This window comes from Dermochelys coriacea, chromosome 25 (assembly GCF_009764565.3).
Source record: "Dermochelys coriacea isolate rDerCor1 chromosome 25, rDerCor1.pri.v4, whole genome shotgun sequence".
Classification (NCBI taxonomy): domain Eukaryota; kingdom Metazoa; phylum Chordata; order Testudines; family Dermochelyidae; genus Dermochelys; species Dermochelys coriacea.
Genome location: NC_050092.1, coordinates 3,197,562 through 3,213,745, shown reverse-complemented (window position 1 = coordinate 3,213,745; position 16,184 = coordinate 3,197,562). Strand labels below are relative to the sequence as shown.

General features: G+C 57.7%; 1 protein-coding gene across 2 annotated transcripts in view; it reads left to right on the top strand.

Moving 5' to 3' along the window:
* TJP3 (tight junction protein 3) overlaps positions 1–16,184 on the top strand; it is a 61,225-nt gene that overhangs the window by 41,063 nt on the left and 3,978 nt on the right. For both annotated transcript variants that reach the window (XM_038383876.1, XM_038383877.2), the window contains exons 7-18: positions 2,294–2,456; positions 3,186–3,276; positions 4,594–4,655; positions 5,805–5,883; positions 6,357–6,513; positions 7,750–7,858; positions 9,033–9,252; positions 10,365–10,561; positions 11,427–11,522; positions 12,211–12,281; positions 12,680–12,991; positions 13,421–13,678. In XM_038383876.1, coding sequence (XP_038239804.1) covers positions 2,294–2,456; positions 3,186–3,276; positions 4,594–4,655; positions 5,805–5,883; positions 6,357–6,513; positions 7,750–7,858; positions 9,033–9,252; positions 10,365–10,561; positions 11,427–11,522; positions 12,211–12,281; positions 12,680–12,991; positions 13,421–13,678 — 1,815 coding nt within the window. The remainder of the gene's footprint in view (positions 1–2,293; positions 2,457–3,185; positions 3,277–4,593; positions 4,656–5,804; positions 5,884–6,356; positions 6,514–7,749; positions 7,859–9,032; positions 9,253–10,364; positions 10,562–11,426; positions 11,523–12,210; positions 12,282–12,679; positions 12,992–13,420; positions 13,679–16,184) is intronic.

The window sequence follows — 16,184 nt, the reverse complement described above, 5'->3', positions numbered from 1 at the left end:
CTCAAGGAATCAATTCTGAAGCACTTAGAGGAGAGGAAAGTGATCAGGAACAGTCAGCATGGATTCACCAAGGGCAAGTCATGCCTGACTAATCTAATTGCCTTCTATGACGAGATAACTGGCTCTGTGGATGAGGGGAAAGCAATGGACGTGTTGTTCCTTGACTTTAGCAAAGCTTTTGACATGGTCTTCCACAGTATTCTTGCCAGTAAGTTAAAGAAGTATGGGCTGAATGAATGGACAATAAGGTGGATAGAAAGCTGGCTAGATTGTCGGGCTCAACAGGTAGTGATCAATGGCTCCATGTCTAGTTGGCAGCCGGTATCAAGTGGAGTGCCCCAAGGGTCGGTCCTGGGGCCGGTTTTGTTCAATATCTTCATTAATGATCTGGATGATGGAATGGATTGCACCCTCAGCAAGTTTGCAGATGACACTAAACTGGGAGGAGAGGTAGATACGCTGGAGGGTAGGGATAGGATACAGAGGGCCCTAAACAAATTCGAGGATTGGGCCAAAAGAAATCTGATGAGGTTCAACAAGGACAAGTGCAGAGTCTTAGGATGGAAGAATCCCATGCACCGCTACAGACTAGGGACTGAATGGCTCGGCAGCAGTTCTGCAGAAAAGGACCTAGGGGTTACAGTGGACAAGAAGCTGGATATGAGTCAACAGTGTGCCCTTGTTGCCAAGAATGCCAATGGCCTTTTGGGCTGTATAAGTAGGGGCATTGTCAGCAGATTGAGGGAAGTGATTATTCCCCTCTATTTGACATTGGTGAGGCCTCATCTGGAGTACTGTGTCCAGTTTTGGGCCCCACACTACAAGAAGGATGTGGAAAAGTTGGAAAGCGTCCAGCGGCAGGCAAGAAAAATGATTAGGGGACTGGAACACCTGACTTATGAGGAAAGGCTGAGGGAACTGGGTTTGTTTAGTCTGCGGAAGAGAAGAATGAGGGGGGATTTGATAGCTGCTTTCAACTACCTGAAAGGGGGTTCCAAAGAGGATGGATCTAGACTGTTCTCAGTGGTACCAGATGACAGAACAAGGAATAATGGTCTTAAGTTGCAGTGGGGGAGGTTTAGGTTGGATATTAGGAAAAACTTTTTCACTAGGAGGGTGGTGAAACACTGGAATGCGTTACCTAGGGAGGTGGTGGAATCTCCTTCCTTAGAGGTTTTTAAGGTCAGGCTTGACAAAGCCCTGGCTGGGATGAGTTAGTTGGGGATTGGTCCTGCTTTGAGCAGGAGGTTGGACCAGATGACCTCCTGAGGTCCCTTCCAACCCTGAGATTCTGTGATTCTATGAACTATAATTAAACTCGATTTGCAAGTGTGTTTCAAAGGCTGGGCACATCAGGAGGTGCTGCTTGTCTGAAGAACTTTCTAAACGTTCTCACTTCTGTTCAGAAGCTGGGAATGGGTGACAGGGGATGGATCACTTGATGATTACCTGTTCTGTTCATTCCCTCTGGGGCACCTGGCATTGACCACTGTCAGAAGACTGGATATTGGGCTAGATGGACCTTTAGTCTGACCCAGTATGGCCGTTCTTATGTACATAGTCAGAGGTCTTTGTGTGGTGAGAGATCCTTCCGCCCAACCATCAGCAGCTGGTTTGGGGACAGAGGGAGAGCAAGCGTGTGTGTGTGTGTGTGTGTGTGTGTGTGTGTGTGTGCTCACACTCCAACCACATACCTCCTTCCCAGCTCAGCTTCCCATTTACCTAAGAGCTAATGATATTTCCCACTGCGGTTGTGAAGTGATTTGAAATCTCTGGATGAAAACCCCTCTCTGTAGTAGTGGTGAGTATTGTTGTTAACATGCCTGCTGATCCTCGCTGTTGAACCTGTATGTGTACACAGCATGATTAAACTCCTTGTCCCAATACCCATGTGGATTTGCTGGGCTTCCTACCTGCCTGCATTGTCCAAAGGAATGTCTTTCCCTGATTCCAGCAGGGTAGCTATGGGCACCAGAGCCAGCCTTGGCCCTGCCCCGTTAAATCAACAGTCCCACCCCTACCGTTGGGTGCTCTGATATGAGGCACACTGGCTGGCATGTGGAAGTGTTTGGCTTATGTGACTGACTCAGCACCGCACTCCCCAGCATGGATCTCTAGATTAACTGCAGGGGGGTAGTGGATCTGGGTTTACTCTGGTCTATAGGCTCATTTTCGCTACACCTCTGCTCTCGGCTGTGCCCAGGCACAGGGAAGGCTGCAGCCTCCCCCTGAGCATGGTGCTTGGCAGGCAGCTCTGTAATCCTCCGCCCCCTCTCTCTGCTCCTCTGATTAGATTAATGGTGTCACCAGCGAGAATATGTCTCTGGCTGACACCCGCAGGCTGATTGAAAGGTCAGAGGGGACGCTGAGGCTGCTCGTGTTCCGGGACAACCGGCAGTTCCTGGTCAACATCCCCCAAGTGAGGGACAGCGATAGCAACAGCTCACAGCTGGACGGTGAGCGGAGTCATGAGGGCCCCGGGGAGCCTCCAGGTGGAAGGAGCCAGGACACACGTGTTCTCTGGCTGACTTGGGTACAGGCGACCTGGCAGTGCTGTATTCAGTGCTGGGGAGGGGGGAGAACACACCAGGACAGTAACGAGTATCTAGTTGCTGTCTGAATTCAAAGGTCACGGTGACCTAATTGCCATGGTGCTCAGCCATTTGGAAGGTCGTTGGCCCCAAGCAAGAGACCCAGATGGCTGTTGGACTTTGAAGGGTAATTACTGTTTGGGAGCCTCTGCAAAAGGCAGAGTCCTCCAGTGACACAGCCTATGCAGTGTGCTCGGTGCCCGCCAGTCCGGCGAGGGCTGGGTTTGTGCCAGATCTACTCCTCGAGTAGCTGCAGCTATCCTGGGCAAGCTGGAGGGAGAAGCCAGGCGCTGCCACTGGGCGTCTGGGGAAGTCAGCAGTGGAGCCGCACGTGGCAGACTCGCTGGTGTTCTCCAGCGAATGGCAGGGCTGTGGGCTCTGAGTGCTTGGTCTGTTGCTTCCGATCTGTTGTTGTCTCACTGCATGAGATGGCAAGAGTCCTCCACTCCTTCCTCAGACCCCGATCACCCAGTGGGTCATGCGCCCTGTCACTGCCATAGAGCTGAGGAGGGAAATGAACCTCTGCCCTGGCGTGCCTGGCTCTAGCGTGTGAGCGGCTGTTGCACTGTTTTATCTCCCCCCTTTGTGCTCTAGACATCTCCGACATTGGCTCCGAACTGTCCCACCCGCCCCCAGCACAGAGCCCCCAGCGGGCCCCAGAGGCCTCCAGGACGAACTTGCTATCGTAAGCCACTTCCTCTTCCCCCTCAATCCTTCGAGTCATCAGACCCTCGCTCTGCCACTCTTGGTGGAGGGGCTGCTCCCCTTCTGCTCCGGCTGTGTTCCCCAGCAGCCAGCTTGTCCTGAGACACCATCAGACCCGAGAGACAGCCCCGGTTTGGGTGTGGATCAACACTGCTCAGACGCTGATTGGCTCGGTGGCTGCTCTCTGCCTGTCCCCTCTGTAACATGGATTAACGCTGATGTATGAGTCCTCGCAGGGCCCAGGAGCCAGAGCCGAGTGGTGCCGTCAGTAAGGTTATGTGGAGCTGGGCAATGAGTTTAGTTTAAAGGTGACCTTCCCATCTTGGACCTGCACCGCAAACCTTGTCCGGTTTTCTAGGTAATGTTCCCTCTCCAGCTGGAGCAGCCTAAGTGGAGTTCCCGGGGAGTCTGTCAGTTGGGTCCCATCATGTAACTGTCGGGAGCCTCTGACTTCATGGCTCCAGAGAACGGCAGCACGGGGCCATCCAGGGGGAAACCTACAGTCCAAGCAATGATTACACTGCTTGGCAGTCACTGGTCTCTACCCTGCCAGGACAGCCCCTGGGGATGGTGCCTCTCTAAGGGCTCCTTGGTGGATGAGGGAGGGGCTGGAGCAGGTGCCTCTGTGTGGGCTCAGGGAGCAGAGCGAGGCAGGTGATGACACTTGGGAGGAGATGGCAGGAGCGGCATGGGCATCTCCCTGCCTGATCCAGCTGGCAGCTGGTCTGTGGCTTGTCTGAGAGGAGACTGGGTGATGTGAGCCATCGGAGCTCTCCCAGTGCAGAGCCGAGCAGGGCCTGTGCCCCAGAGAACAGCCCTTCCTGGCAGAGTGGGCTGCCTGCTGGTGAAGAGCCAGGCCCTACTGCATAGACTGCACGTATCTTGGCGCAGGAGTGTGTGCACATGCAGTGTGCAATGTGCTCGCAGTGTGTGCAGTGCCCAGTACAACGGGGCCCTAACCCCACAAGCACTGCAGGCAGCCCAGCTGCAGCATGCTGCTCCGGCTGGCATCACCACTGAGCATCTCAAGTCCCCTTAGCTCTGTTCCCCCCGCCTCCCATGCACTTGCTATGGCGTGAAGGGGAGCTCCAGGAGCAGGGAAGAACCAGGCAGCCCAAAGAGTGTGAGTCCCGGGATGTTCCCATGCCTTCAGCCTAGCTCTCTCAGGCAAGGGTCTGCTGCTTTTTGGAGCTGTGAGAAAGGGCTCTCTGAATGGGACCAGGGCCTCCTTCCCTGTCCCACAAACGGAGGAGCAGCAGCAGTCCTGCTTAACTCTCATCATCTCTTTTTGCTCTAGGGAGGGGAGACAGCTCAGCAGGGAGCCAGCAGTCGCAGTACAGAACGATGCTCCTCTCCCAGGTGAGTCCTGGCTATTGGGTCTCCTCCGGGCGAGGCAAGGAGCCTCGAGGCTAAGTCCAGCCTGCCCTGCTCTTGAAACTGGGCCTGCACAGCCTCTCCTCTGCAGGCTGCTGGTTCATGCCCTGCCCAGCAGGATCGTGACCGACTGCATATTGGGAATGGGCTGAGGTATCAAGAATCAGGAGCAATGGTCGCAATGCGGGAGGTCTAGGTTGGATATTAGGAAACGCTATTTCACTAGGAGGGTGGTGAAGCACTGGAATGGGTTCCCTAGGGAGGTGGTGGAATCTCCATCCTTAGAGGTTTCTAAGGCCCGGCTTGACAAAGCCCTGGCTGGGATGATTTAGTTGTGGTTGGTCCAGCTTTGAGCAGGGATACCTCCTGAGGTCCCTTCCAACCCTGAGATTCTCTGATTCTATGATCTGGTTCCTGGCACTCAGGTGTCTTCATGGCAGGAACCACCAGTGTGGTTAGGAGTCACTGGAAGTCTGGCTGTCCAGCTAAGCAGAGGGGCCAGGACTGAATGGGGCCCTGGAAACTGATCTCCTCGCTTGTCTGGAGAGGAGGCCTCTCCAGGGCACGGGCAAAGATACTTTGGGGGGAGTGGGGGCGGGTGGCAGCTGGGGGGGGGGGAACCTACCCAACCGCTCTCTGTTCTGTGGTGAAGCAGAGGCCATCAGTCTCCGAGGCTGTCGGTAGGGGCCGTTCACCAGCACTGACTTCCCAGACTGGAGGCCAGGCTGATGATCCTGGCTCTGAACAGACGCCGTGGACCGAGCTCCCAGCTGGGCTGGGCAAGCTGCTGTGTTCTGGCAGCTGCCTGGTGTAGGCTCGGGCACCCTGATGGCCCGCATGCATCTCTCCCCTGCAGCGTCCTGTGCTCTCGAGCCCCTGCAGAAGGGCGCGCTGCTCTCTGGCGGTGCTGCCTGCCACTCTGAGGGCAGCAGCATGGACATCCCCATCTTCATCAGCCATCTCTGGAGCACTGGGCCACACACCATACTCAGACAGTAAATGGGCTCTTTGCTCTTGAGAAGCTCCTAATACTCCCTGTTTCCAACCCCCCTGCCCCAGCCAAGTCCCTGCAGCCCTCAAAGCAGCTTGAATGTCCAGGGCTGCTCCACCTTACCGCACCCTCTCCCATTGCAGATCCCCAAGAACCTGCTGAGGAGAATGCCTACAGCATCTCCTATGGCCACCCTGCAGCCAGAGCCAGCGAGGAGGATGGGTAAGCTGCTGCCATGTGCTGGTAACCTGGAGACCCCCTGGCTAGCTGGGGAAGGAGCCGTGTCTAGGTGCGGGTATTGCGGAGGTCATGGGGCTGTGCAGACAGAACAGGGCCCTGCCCAGACACAGCACAGTCCTGGCGACAGCCTGCGGAGAAGCCACACAGCAGTGGGCTGTCGGGGGGGGGGGGGCAATGGGAATGGCCAGGGGAAATAGCTGGGCTTTAAGAAGAGCTCTGAAGCCAAAGGGGAGGGCTCTCAACACGGAGTGAGCTCATGGGGCTCAATGGAGCTAGCTCGGAGCGGGGCAGGTAGGAGGAGCTAAGGGCAACCTTAGGCTCTTGTTTGTGGTGGTTAAGTGCCCTTGAGCTCTCCCATGCTGGCTGTGGATGATGAGCTGCTGGAACCCGTCTGCCCTGACGGCAGCGCTGACTCTGCTGCTCCAAGCTCACACTGCGGTTCTTCCTGGTTGCAGGTACAGCCCGGACGCCAAGATCGTGCGGTTTGTGAAGGCCAAGAGCATCGGGCTACGGCTGGCTGGTGGCAATGACGTGGGCATCTTTGTGGCAGGTGTGCAGGAGGGGAGCCCCGCGGACAGCCAGGGGATCAAAGAGGGGGACCAAGTTCTGCAGGTACCACCGCAAATAAGGGGGAGCGTCTGGAATGAAAGTGCTGCTGTGTCACCGACCCTCCCTGCGCAAAGCGGGGGTCACAGAATCACAGGATATCTGGGTTGGAAGGGACCTCAGGAGGTCATTTAGTCCAGCCCCCTGCTCAAAGCAGGACCAACCTCCTGTTTTTGCCCCAGATACCTAAATGGCCCCCTCAAGGATTGAACTCACAACCTTGGGTTTAGCAGGCCAATGCTCAAACCACTGAGCTATCCCTCCCCCACAGGTCCTTGTCCAGTGTGGCTCTTACTGTTATTGGGAAGTAGCTGAGCCCAGGAAGTGCAGGGGAGCCCAAAATCTTGGGATTGTTTCCTGGCTCAGCTCTCTATGGGTTGGGACATCCCAAGCTCTCACTTTGTTATATGATGTGACCGTCTCTAGCCTCCCAAACCCCTCGCTCCCAGTAGCCCTGTGTGGAGAGTCACCCACAAATGGAGTGCCAGGAGCGACCCTGCTGGAAGCTAATCCTGGGAGAGAACATGGGAAATGCTTCTCCCAACCTCCAGTCCAGTCCCCTCCTTCCAGCCTGCCCCAGCCAGGAGCGTGCTTCTCCTGGCTGTGAGCACTTCCAGGTGCTCGCCCAGGAGCTGTCACACCCTCTGGCAGTCCAACATTGAGAAAGTGCCACCTGCTGCATGTCCAGAATACGCAGAGCACGTCTGTGCTCTTCCCCAGGCATCCAGGCCCCCTGCTGTCCTTGAAGAGTCCCCGTGTTAATGTGCAATGGCCACCATCTCAGCTGGCAGCCCAGGGATTGAACCGGGGAGCTCCCGGAGCTAAAACCACAAACCACTGCAACTGGAGCGATGGAGCCTTGGCCCTGTAACGGCTCAGCCTCTGTGGGTTGGCCTAGGGGGAGACCCACAACACAGTCACCTGTAGGCTATATACACAGACTACATAGCCCCCCCACATCTCCCTCTGAACCTGCTTGTGCAGTCAGTGTGACTGACAGGGAAACATAAGCACCAAGGTCATGGAGCTGGGAATAGCATCCAGGAGCCCTGACTCTGGGCCTCGGCTCCAGCCATTAGCCCTGCACTAGCCTGGCTTGTACAGCCCAGCCCTGCCGTGCCTGAGTGCTGTCACCACAGCCTCATGTGGCCTTCCCGTGCAGGCCCTTCCCCTTGGCATGTGCTGCTCCCACCCAGGAATGGACAGGGGACGCCGGCGCTAAGGCCCTTTTATCTCTGGCAGGTGAACGATACCAGCTTCCAGAGCCTGACCCGTGAGGACGCCGTGCAGTACCTGCTGTCCCTGCCACAGGGCGAGGAGGTCGTTCTACTGACCCAGCGCAAGCAGGACAGTAAGTGACCAACTGGCCTCCAGTCTGCAGCTGCAGGGTTGCTGGGGCTTGTGTGTTAAGGTCCCACTCCAGGCTCTGGCTAGTCCTTGCCTGTGACTGAGCTGCCAATGTGCACCCGCATCTGTCCCTTGGGAGCCCAGTGTGACTCTGCCCACGTGTGTTTCCTCCTCTTTCCCCTGGGAAGTTGGGCAGGAGACAAGACCAGCCTGGGACTTCCCAGAACTCTGGCTCCCCTAGAGTGCCCAGGATCCCAGCTGTGCTGGACGGGCCCAGACACATACCCTGTTGGACTGAGCACAGGTGGGTGGGAGAGTTAACCCAGACCTCGACCGCATCCCAGAGAAATCCTCCAGTGCTGCAATACCTGCTCCAAACGCTACTCTGTGAGCCACCATGCCAGGGATGCTACGTCAATGCCAGCCTCCAGTGCAGATGGGCTGCACCAGTGTCAGACAGGGCTGGCATCAGTGAGCTAAATGGCATCTGTGTGACACCAGAACAGCCATCTGAACCCATGGGCAGGGCTGGTGTAGCTACACTCACACACTTATGCCGGTAGGGAGACCCAAAGGAAAGCCACATGTCCCTATGGCAAATCACTGTTGTCTTGGGTTGAACCAGGCCTGGGTTATAGTCTGGGCTCTTGGTGCCTGATCTCTCTAAGGGGTCCCACTCCCCCATCTACTCCGTACCTTTTCAGGGTGGAGCTGGCCGAGCTCCCAACCAGAGCTGCCTCCTGCTTCGTCCGGCCACTTGCTTTTGTTCCCAACGTGACACACGTTGGGGTTGCTGCCCTGCACGCTCCTGCTCCCTGACCTTCATTCATGGGGGGGTAATCCATCCTGCCCAATGCTCTGGCCTGGGCTCTGCCCATCTCCTTGGATGCTGAGCTCACACTCCCAGAGTTTTCATGGTTGCGAGGGGGTTCACCTTCCTTCCAGCTCGGTTGTGTTGCTGATGGCTCCTGTTTTTCATGAGCCACGCTGGGGGACTCTGTTCCCTCTACGCAGACAGTCCCTGGTTCTCTGCAGGGGTTGTGAGACCTGGGCAGTAAAAGGTGCTGCACAAATGCAGCCGACCCGTCTCTCCTGCATTTTCCCTGTGTGCTGGCCCCCAAATGCCCCCTCCTCTTTGGCCGCCTCTCCCTGACAGGCCCTGTCTTGGCCTTGCCCAGTCTACAGGAAGATGGTCAAGTCCAATGTGAGGGACTCGTTCCACATCCGCACGCACTTCGACTTGGAGAAGGACTCTCCCTCCGGGCTGAGCTTCACACGGGGCGAGGTCTTCCATGTTCTGGACACCATGTACCGTGGCAAGCTGGGCAGCTGGCTGGCCGTGCGCATGGGCAGGGACCTGCAAGAACTGGACAAGGGAATCATCCCCAACAGGAGCAGGTAGGGCAGGCCCTGGGGGACAGGGTCCTTGGCACGAGTCTCAGAGCAGGGGCAGTGAGCCCTGGGGCTGAGCAAAGGGCAGCGGAGCTATTAAGGGAGCTGTGGGGGGGGACGTCCTCCAGTGTGGATCACAATAACCTTCCCACCCCAAGGCACCTGCAGCTGGGAGCCCTGAGGGTGTTTACTCAGGGCCCATGATGCTCTCATGGCGGGAAGTCATCAATCTAGCTTTCTGCCCTGGGCAGCCAGGGCTTGGGCCTGTGGCTGCTATGGGACCAAGAACCTGCAGCCCCACATATGCTGTCCTGGGCTGCTCTGCCCCAGACCCATGCCAGCCTCCCACCCTACCACGGAGGGAGGCCCGTGCTTTTCTGGGGCAGAGAGAGGAAGCTCTGTCCCTGAATGGCCTTGTTCTTGTTGGAGGAAGCATGGTCCAGTGGTAGCCCTGGGAATCTTGGCTCTGACACAAAGTGGCCATGTGTCCTGAGAGCAAGTCATGTTCCAGGTCTCTGCCCCAGTTTACCCATCTGTGAAATGGGGACAATGGTTTCTTCCTGGGAGGCAGTGGGGGTTGTTTGCAGGGCAGCCTGATACCCTAGGATTGAAGGGGCTGTGGCACAGCATCCTCCTGCCATGCCTGCAAGGTTAGATAGGGCAGGACTCGCGCCCTAGCACTGCTGGGCCATTGCTCAGGAAGGGAATTGGAGGCCTGTTGTGCAGATGTGGAAATCCAGTGACCCAGACCGTGTGCCCTGCAAGGAAATGCACCCTGGGTCTCGCTGCATGGGGCTGTGCCGCTTAGACCTTCTCTCTGCCCCGGCACATAGCTCCTGGGATGGTCTGTGTAACGATACTGAGCGCTCGCAGTGTCTGCTGCTTGCCAGCCCCTCCCACCGGCAAAGGGGGGCACCGAGGGAGGAGGTGAGTTGGTATCGGCCCCTGGAGGGGATCCCAGGCACCCTGGTTTGCAGTGCTGGTTCGCGGTGCTCACCAGCCCTGGACCGTGGGACAGACTGGTTGTGCCGGAGCAGGGACAGTCAGGCGGTTGGTTCGGGGGTGCCCCGAGATGCTTTGGGGCTCTCGATGCTGACACTGCCTCACCTCTGGTGCAGGGCTGAGCAGTTTGCCAGCTTGGAGTCCGTCCTGAAGGCCACCGCCGTTGCCAGCTCCTCCGGGGCCCGGGCCGAGTTCTGGAAGCTGCGGGGCCTGCGGGGGGCCAAGAAGAACCTGCGGAAGAGCCGTGAGGACCTGTCGGCTCTCACCAAGCAAGGCCACTATCCACCCTACGAGAGGGTGGTGCTGCGGGAAGGTGGGCATGGCTGCCAGCCTGGGGCTGTCCCAGGGGAGCGGTGCTGGGGGGCTGATCCTTCAGGCCTGGGGGAGGGAACGATTGTCCTGGCTGGAGGAGGCTGGCTGCTGCTGGCCTGTCCATGTGAGGGGAGCCCTGCACTTCCTTCCTGTTGGCCCACTGGGCTGGGCTGTCCCCTGGGAGGTGTTGCCCCAGGCTCTGCCCATGCATGGGCAGCTGCTTTGCATGCCTGTTCTCTGATGAGATGGGGAGGTCCCCTGCCTGGAGACCACTTGGGGCCAGCTCCTCAGCGTGTCTTGCCCTTTGTATCTTCATGGGAGCTGCCAACCATCGGCCAGATAAACACCCCTCCTTGTGGAGGCTGGGAAGCTTCCTCAAAAGCCAAGCTGAGCTGCCTGACTCTGGGCCTAAGGATGAGGCTGATGATTCTTCCTCCCCTTGGCTACCCAAGGGCCAGTCGCTCGCCCCTCGGGAGTTCCAGACTCGGCCCCTGGCCCCTCCCACAGGCTGTGAGGCCTGGGATCCGAGGCAGGGATCAGTAGAAGCAGCAGTGGTGCACAAGCTTTGTGCAGCCGGCAGCGGGGAGCACGCTGGGCTGCGGCCCTGACCCTGTAGGTTGGCTAGGATGCTGCAGCCGACAGCCTGAGGCCTCTGGCGTATCTGATCCTGCCGCTCGCAGCCATCCCCTGGGCCCATCTATGCCCAGCCTGGGAGGCAGAGTGCCCGTCCCCCCATGTTACAGGTCACGGTGGCACAGGGGCGGGGGGCCTGCCCGAGCCTGCAGCGTTTCAGTGGCGGAGATGGGGTCAGACCTTGTGTTTTCATGTGGTGCCCGGCTCACTGAACTCCTCTCTTCTCCCCGCAGCCAGCTTCAAACGGCCAGTCGTGATGCTGGGGCCCATCTCTGACATAGCCATGGAGAAGCTGAGTGCAGAGCTGCCTGACGAGTTTGAAATCGCCCGTAAGTGCAGCTGGGAGCGTCCGACGGGCCCTGTTCTGGCTGGGGTCCTGTCCTGGGATACTATGTGTGGATTGCAGGGCTCCTGTGCACGGCCAGCGTAAGGAGGGGGTACTCTGGGCAAGAGCTGGCGGACCCACATGGCCTGCTGAAGTGTTCTCTCTCAGGCACCCAGCCATGGCTAATGCTGAGAGCCTCTGCAGCCCAGGGGCCCTTTCAGGGATGTGGCCCTGATCCCAGCTGCTTTCTTATCCTGGGCCTCCACATTTCCCATGCGCAGTGTGTGTCTCTGCCTGTCTGTCGCTTCCGCCCCCCATGTGCCAGCTGCTTTGCAACATCATCTGCCCAGACTGCTGATGGCTTCCTCCTGAGCTAGACAGATCAGGAGCCTTCTCTGCATCCCCCCCGTCTGTGCACACCCTCTGCAATGCCCTGGGGCCCCTCTCCGCCCCTCCCCCCATCTGTGAACACCCCCTGTGATGCCCTGTGCCCTGCCCCCCTGTTCGTGCACACCCCCTGCAATGCCCTGGCGCCCCTCGTGCCATTTCCCACCACGCCAAACAGCTGGACTGAGGAGCTCTCCTGGGATCAGTAGCAGCACAGCTGGGCCAGGGACACTTGGGGACAATCAGAGGGTCCGGCTTAGAGACGCTCTCACCGTCTGCCATGCTGGGTTGTGTTTGTTCCCCAGAGAGCGTGGCCCGCGACGGGGCATCATCCAAGGTCATCAAACTGGACTCGGTGCGACAGATCGCTGAGAAGGTGAGGCCCCCGCGGGGCCAGGGTTAGCGAGGGCTACTCTGCCCTCCCCGAGCCTCTTCCAGCCAGGGCCGCTGAGCCCGCCCACGCTGGCTGCCTGCTGGGAAGCATGTGTTACCCCAGGCCACAGGGCCTCTTGCCTGAGTGAGTGCAGAGCTAAGAATCCAACCCCAATGCCCTGACTCCTGCCGTGTCTGCCCGCTGCTCGGGAAGTGGAGGGCGAGGCCGGGCAGTGGGGATCCCCCTTCTAAGGGGGCGGGGGCCCAGAGAGCTGTATTCCAATGCTTGTGGCAGTGGACGGCCCAGCCCCTCCCGGCTGGTGTTCTGAGGCAGGGGAACCAGGCGGTAGGTTTCCCTTCCCGCCCCCAGGACCCTCACCCAGCCCCTCTCCTGCCCCGCAGGACAAGCATGCGCTGCTGGACATCACGCCCTCAGCGGTGGAGCAGCTTAACTACATGCAGTACTACCCAGTGGTGGTGTTCTGTGAACCCGACAGCCGGCAGGGCATCAAGGCCATGCGCCAGTGGCTTGCCCCCAACTCCAAGAAGAGCTCCCGCCGCCTCTACGCGCAGGCCGTCAAGATGAAGAAGAACTACAGCTACCTCTTCACGGCCGCCATCAGCCTCGGCGGAAGCACCAACACCTGGTACCAGAGCCTCAAGGAGATCATCCGCACCCAGCAGGCCCGGCCTATCTGGACAGCGGAGGAGCAGGTACCCAGAGAGGCCTTCTCGCTCCTCCAGGCCCCCGTGTTTCTCAGATCCCTCCTGCCTGCCCTGACTGAAATGGGGCATCCCCTGGGGGTGGCCCGCTGCCCCATTGAACTGCCAGGGAGCTGGGATTGGAGTCCGCCTGCCAGCCCTGGCTAATTCCCTGCGTCAGACAGCTCTGATCCCAAGTGCCCAGGCCAGCTGGGGCAGCCCCCTGTGCACTGGGGGGATAGTGCCTCAGACCTACATGGAGGGGCTCCCATGGCACCCTGCTCCTCTGCAAGGCAGCTGAGATACAGGGCCTGAGGGAGACTGATACCTGTGCGCCAGCGCCATGGAGCCAGTGCAGACGCCCACCTCGGGCAGCACCATGGGTCACTGCGGGCCCCGTTGGGCCTGTTGCCAGGTGACCCCCATCTCCTCTCCCTGCAGGTGGATGCCTCCCCAGAGGAGGGTCTGGACCTGCTGAACCAGCAGCGCTCCACTAGCACAGGGGACCTCACCTGCGATAGCCGCGCCAACAGCGACTACGAGGACACGGATGGCGAGGGGGGGGCCTACATGGACAACGAGCTGGAGGATGACTATGCCCAGACAGCCCTGGCCCGGTCCTCTGAGCCGGTGGAGCCGGGCGAGCCCCACAACCCAGATGAGCATGCGGCGGTGTCTCTGGCCTATGCCGCCTCAGGGGTGAGCAGAGCAGCACGGGCAGGGCACCAGGGGGTGCAGGGGTCCGACGTTGCCCTGGCTGGTGGCTTCTGAGGAAGGGGACGGGAGGTCTCTGCCCTGGTCGCAGAGGGCAGCGCTAACCCCCATCAGAATGGGCACCAAGGGGTCCCATTGTGAGCAGCCTCAGCAGCGCCAGGGCAGCTGAACTCCCCTCTTCAAAGCCCAGGGTGGGCAGGGGAGCCTGGCCCAGCTCTGGCTGTGAGGTGCCCGTTCCAGGGGTAGGTGGGGGCACTCTCCCTGGGGCAGGCAGCCGGGCTGGTGGGCTTGAGGGCTGGTGCTGCCTCTCTGACCGTGGAGCCGACACACAAACACCTCACACGACACACAAAATGGAACACAATACGTCACAAACACGACACACAAGATGGCACACAAAACATCACACACAAGACACACACACACACACACACACACACACACACAAGGAAACACGACACGCACGCACGCACTAGGAAACACGACACACACACCAACACGCAACACGACACTGACACCAACACACACACACACACACTCACAACACGACAGACAGACACGCAACATGACACCAACAAACGCAACACGAAACATGCAACATGACACAGACACACCCGACACCGACATGCAACAGGCAACATGACAGACAAGACAGGAAACACGACACCCACACGCTACATGACACCGACACACGCAACGACACGACAGACACACGCATCACGACACCGACACATGACACCAACATGAAACACGCAACACGATACTGACACACACGAAACCAACACACGACACAAGATGTCACACGATGCGCGCGCGCACACACACACAATAGGAAACACGACACCGACAGACACGCAACACAACACCAAAACACACACGACACGACACCAACACACGAAACACCCACACACACGCAACACAAAACAGACACACGCAACATGAAACATGACACGACACCTCACAGACACAAAATGGCACACAACACACCACACACACACACACACACACACACACACACACACACAACACATCACACACGACACACAATGGCATACAGACACACAAAAATCACTCACGACGCCAACACACACAATAGGAAACACGACACCCACGCACACAACACGACACCGACACCCACACACACAAGCAACACGAAACACGCAACACGACACTGACACACGCAACACAACACCATGACACGACACCAACACACAACAGGCAATGACACCGACACGCAACATGACACCCACCGTGACACCGACACACAACATGAAACACACAACGCGACACGGACATATGCATACACACATGGAACCTGCATCACGACAACGACTCAAAACATTAAACACTACACCGACACACATACACAACACAACACCCACACCCATGCAACACAACACCGACACACACACACAAGCAACAAGAAACACGACACCAACACGACAGACATGCAACATAACACCAACACACACACACACACACAACACGAAAAATGACACCAACATGCAACATGACACAGACACACGACACACAAGATGGCACACAAAACACACCACGACATGTCGCATGATGGCACACAGACACACAAAACACACACAACACCGCCACACACGCACGCAATAGGAAACATCACTGAAACACGAAATGACACCGACACACACACGAAACACAACACCAACATGCAACACAACACCGACAAAACATGACACCGACACACACATGCACCATGAAACACGACACCGACACGAAACATGAAGCTGACACACGACACACAAGACGGCACATAACACAACACGACAGACGTCACATGACACACAAGACCACACACGTGCAATAGGAAACACACCACCGACACACACATGCGACATGCAACACAACACACGCAACACAGACACCGACACAACCAACAACACACGCAACATGACACACACACACAACACAAAACAGGAAACACAAAACACGACACCGACACGCAACACAAAAGACAAACGAAACATGATACCGACACACGAAACACACACATGCAACACGCAACACAAAACAAAACACAACACGATACACGAAACAGGAAACATGAAACCGACACACACAACACTAAACACGACACTAACATGGCACCAACACACGAAACATGCAACACAATATGCGAAACACGAAACCAACACATGCAACACACCAACAAGCAAAATGACACCGACACACACAACACGAAACATGCAACATGACATGACACACGCCACACGCAACACGCTATGAAACAGACACGACACATGCAACACGCAACGTGACACCGTCACACGCAACATGCAACACCGACACATGCAACCAACACAACACTGACACGCCACTGTGACACGCAACACGCATCACATGACACCAACACGACACGCGACATGACACCCACCCGCAACATGACAGACATGCAACATGAAACACACGACACGTGACACGACACCGACACACACACGCAGCACGTGACATGACACCGACA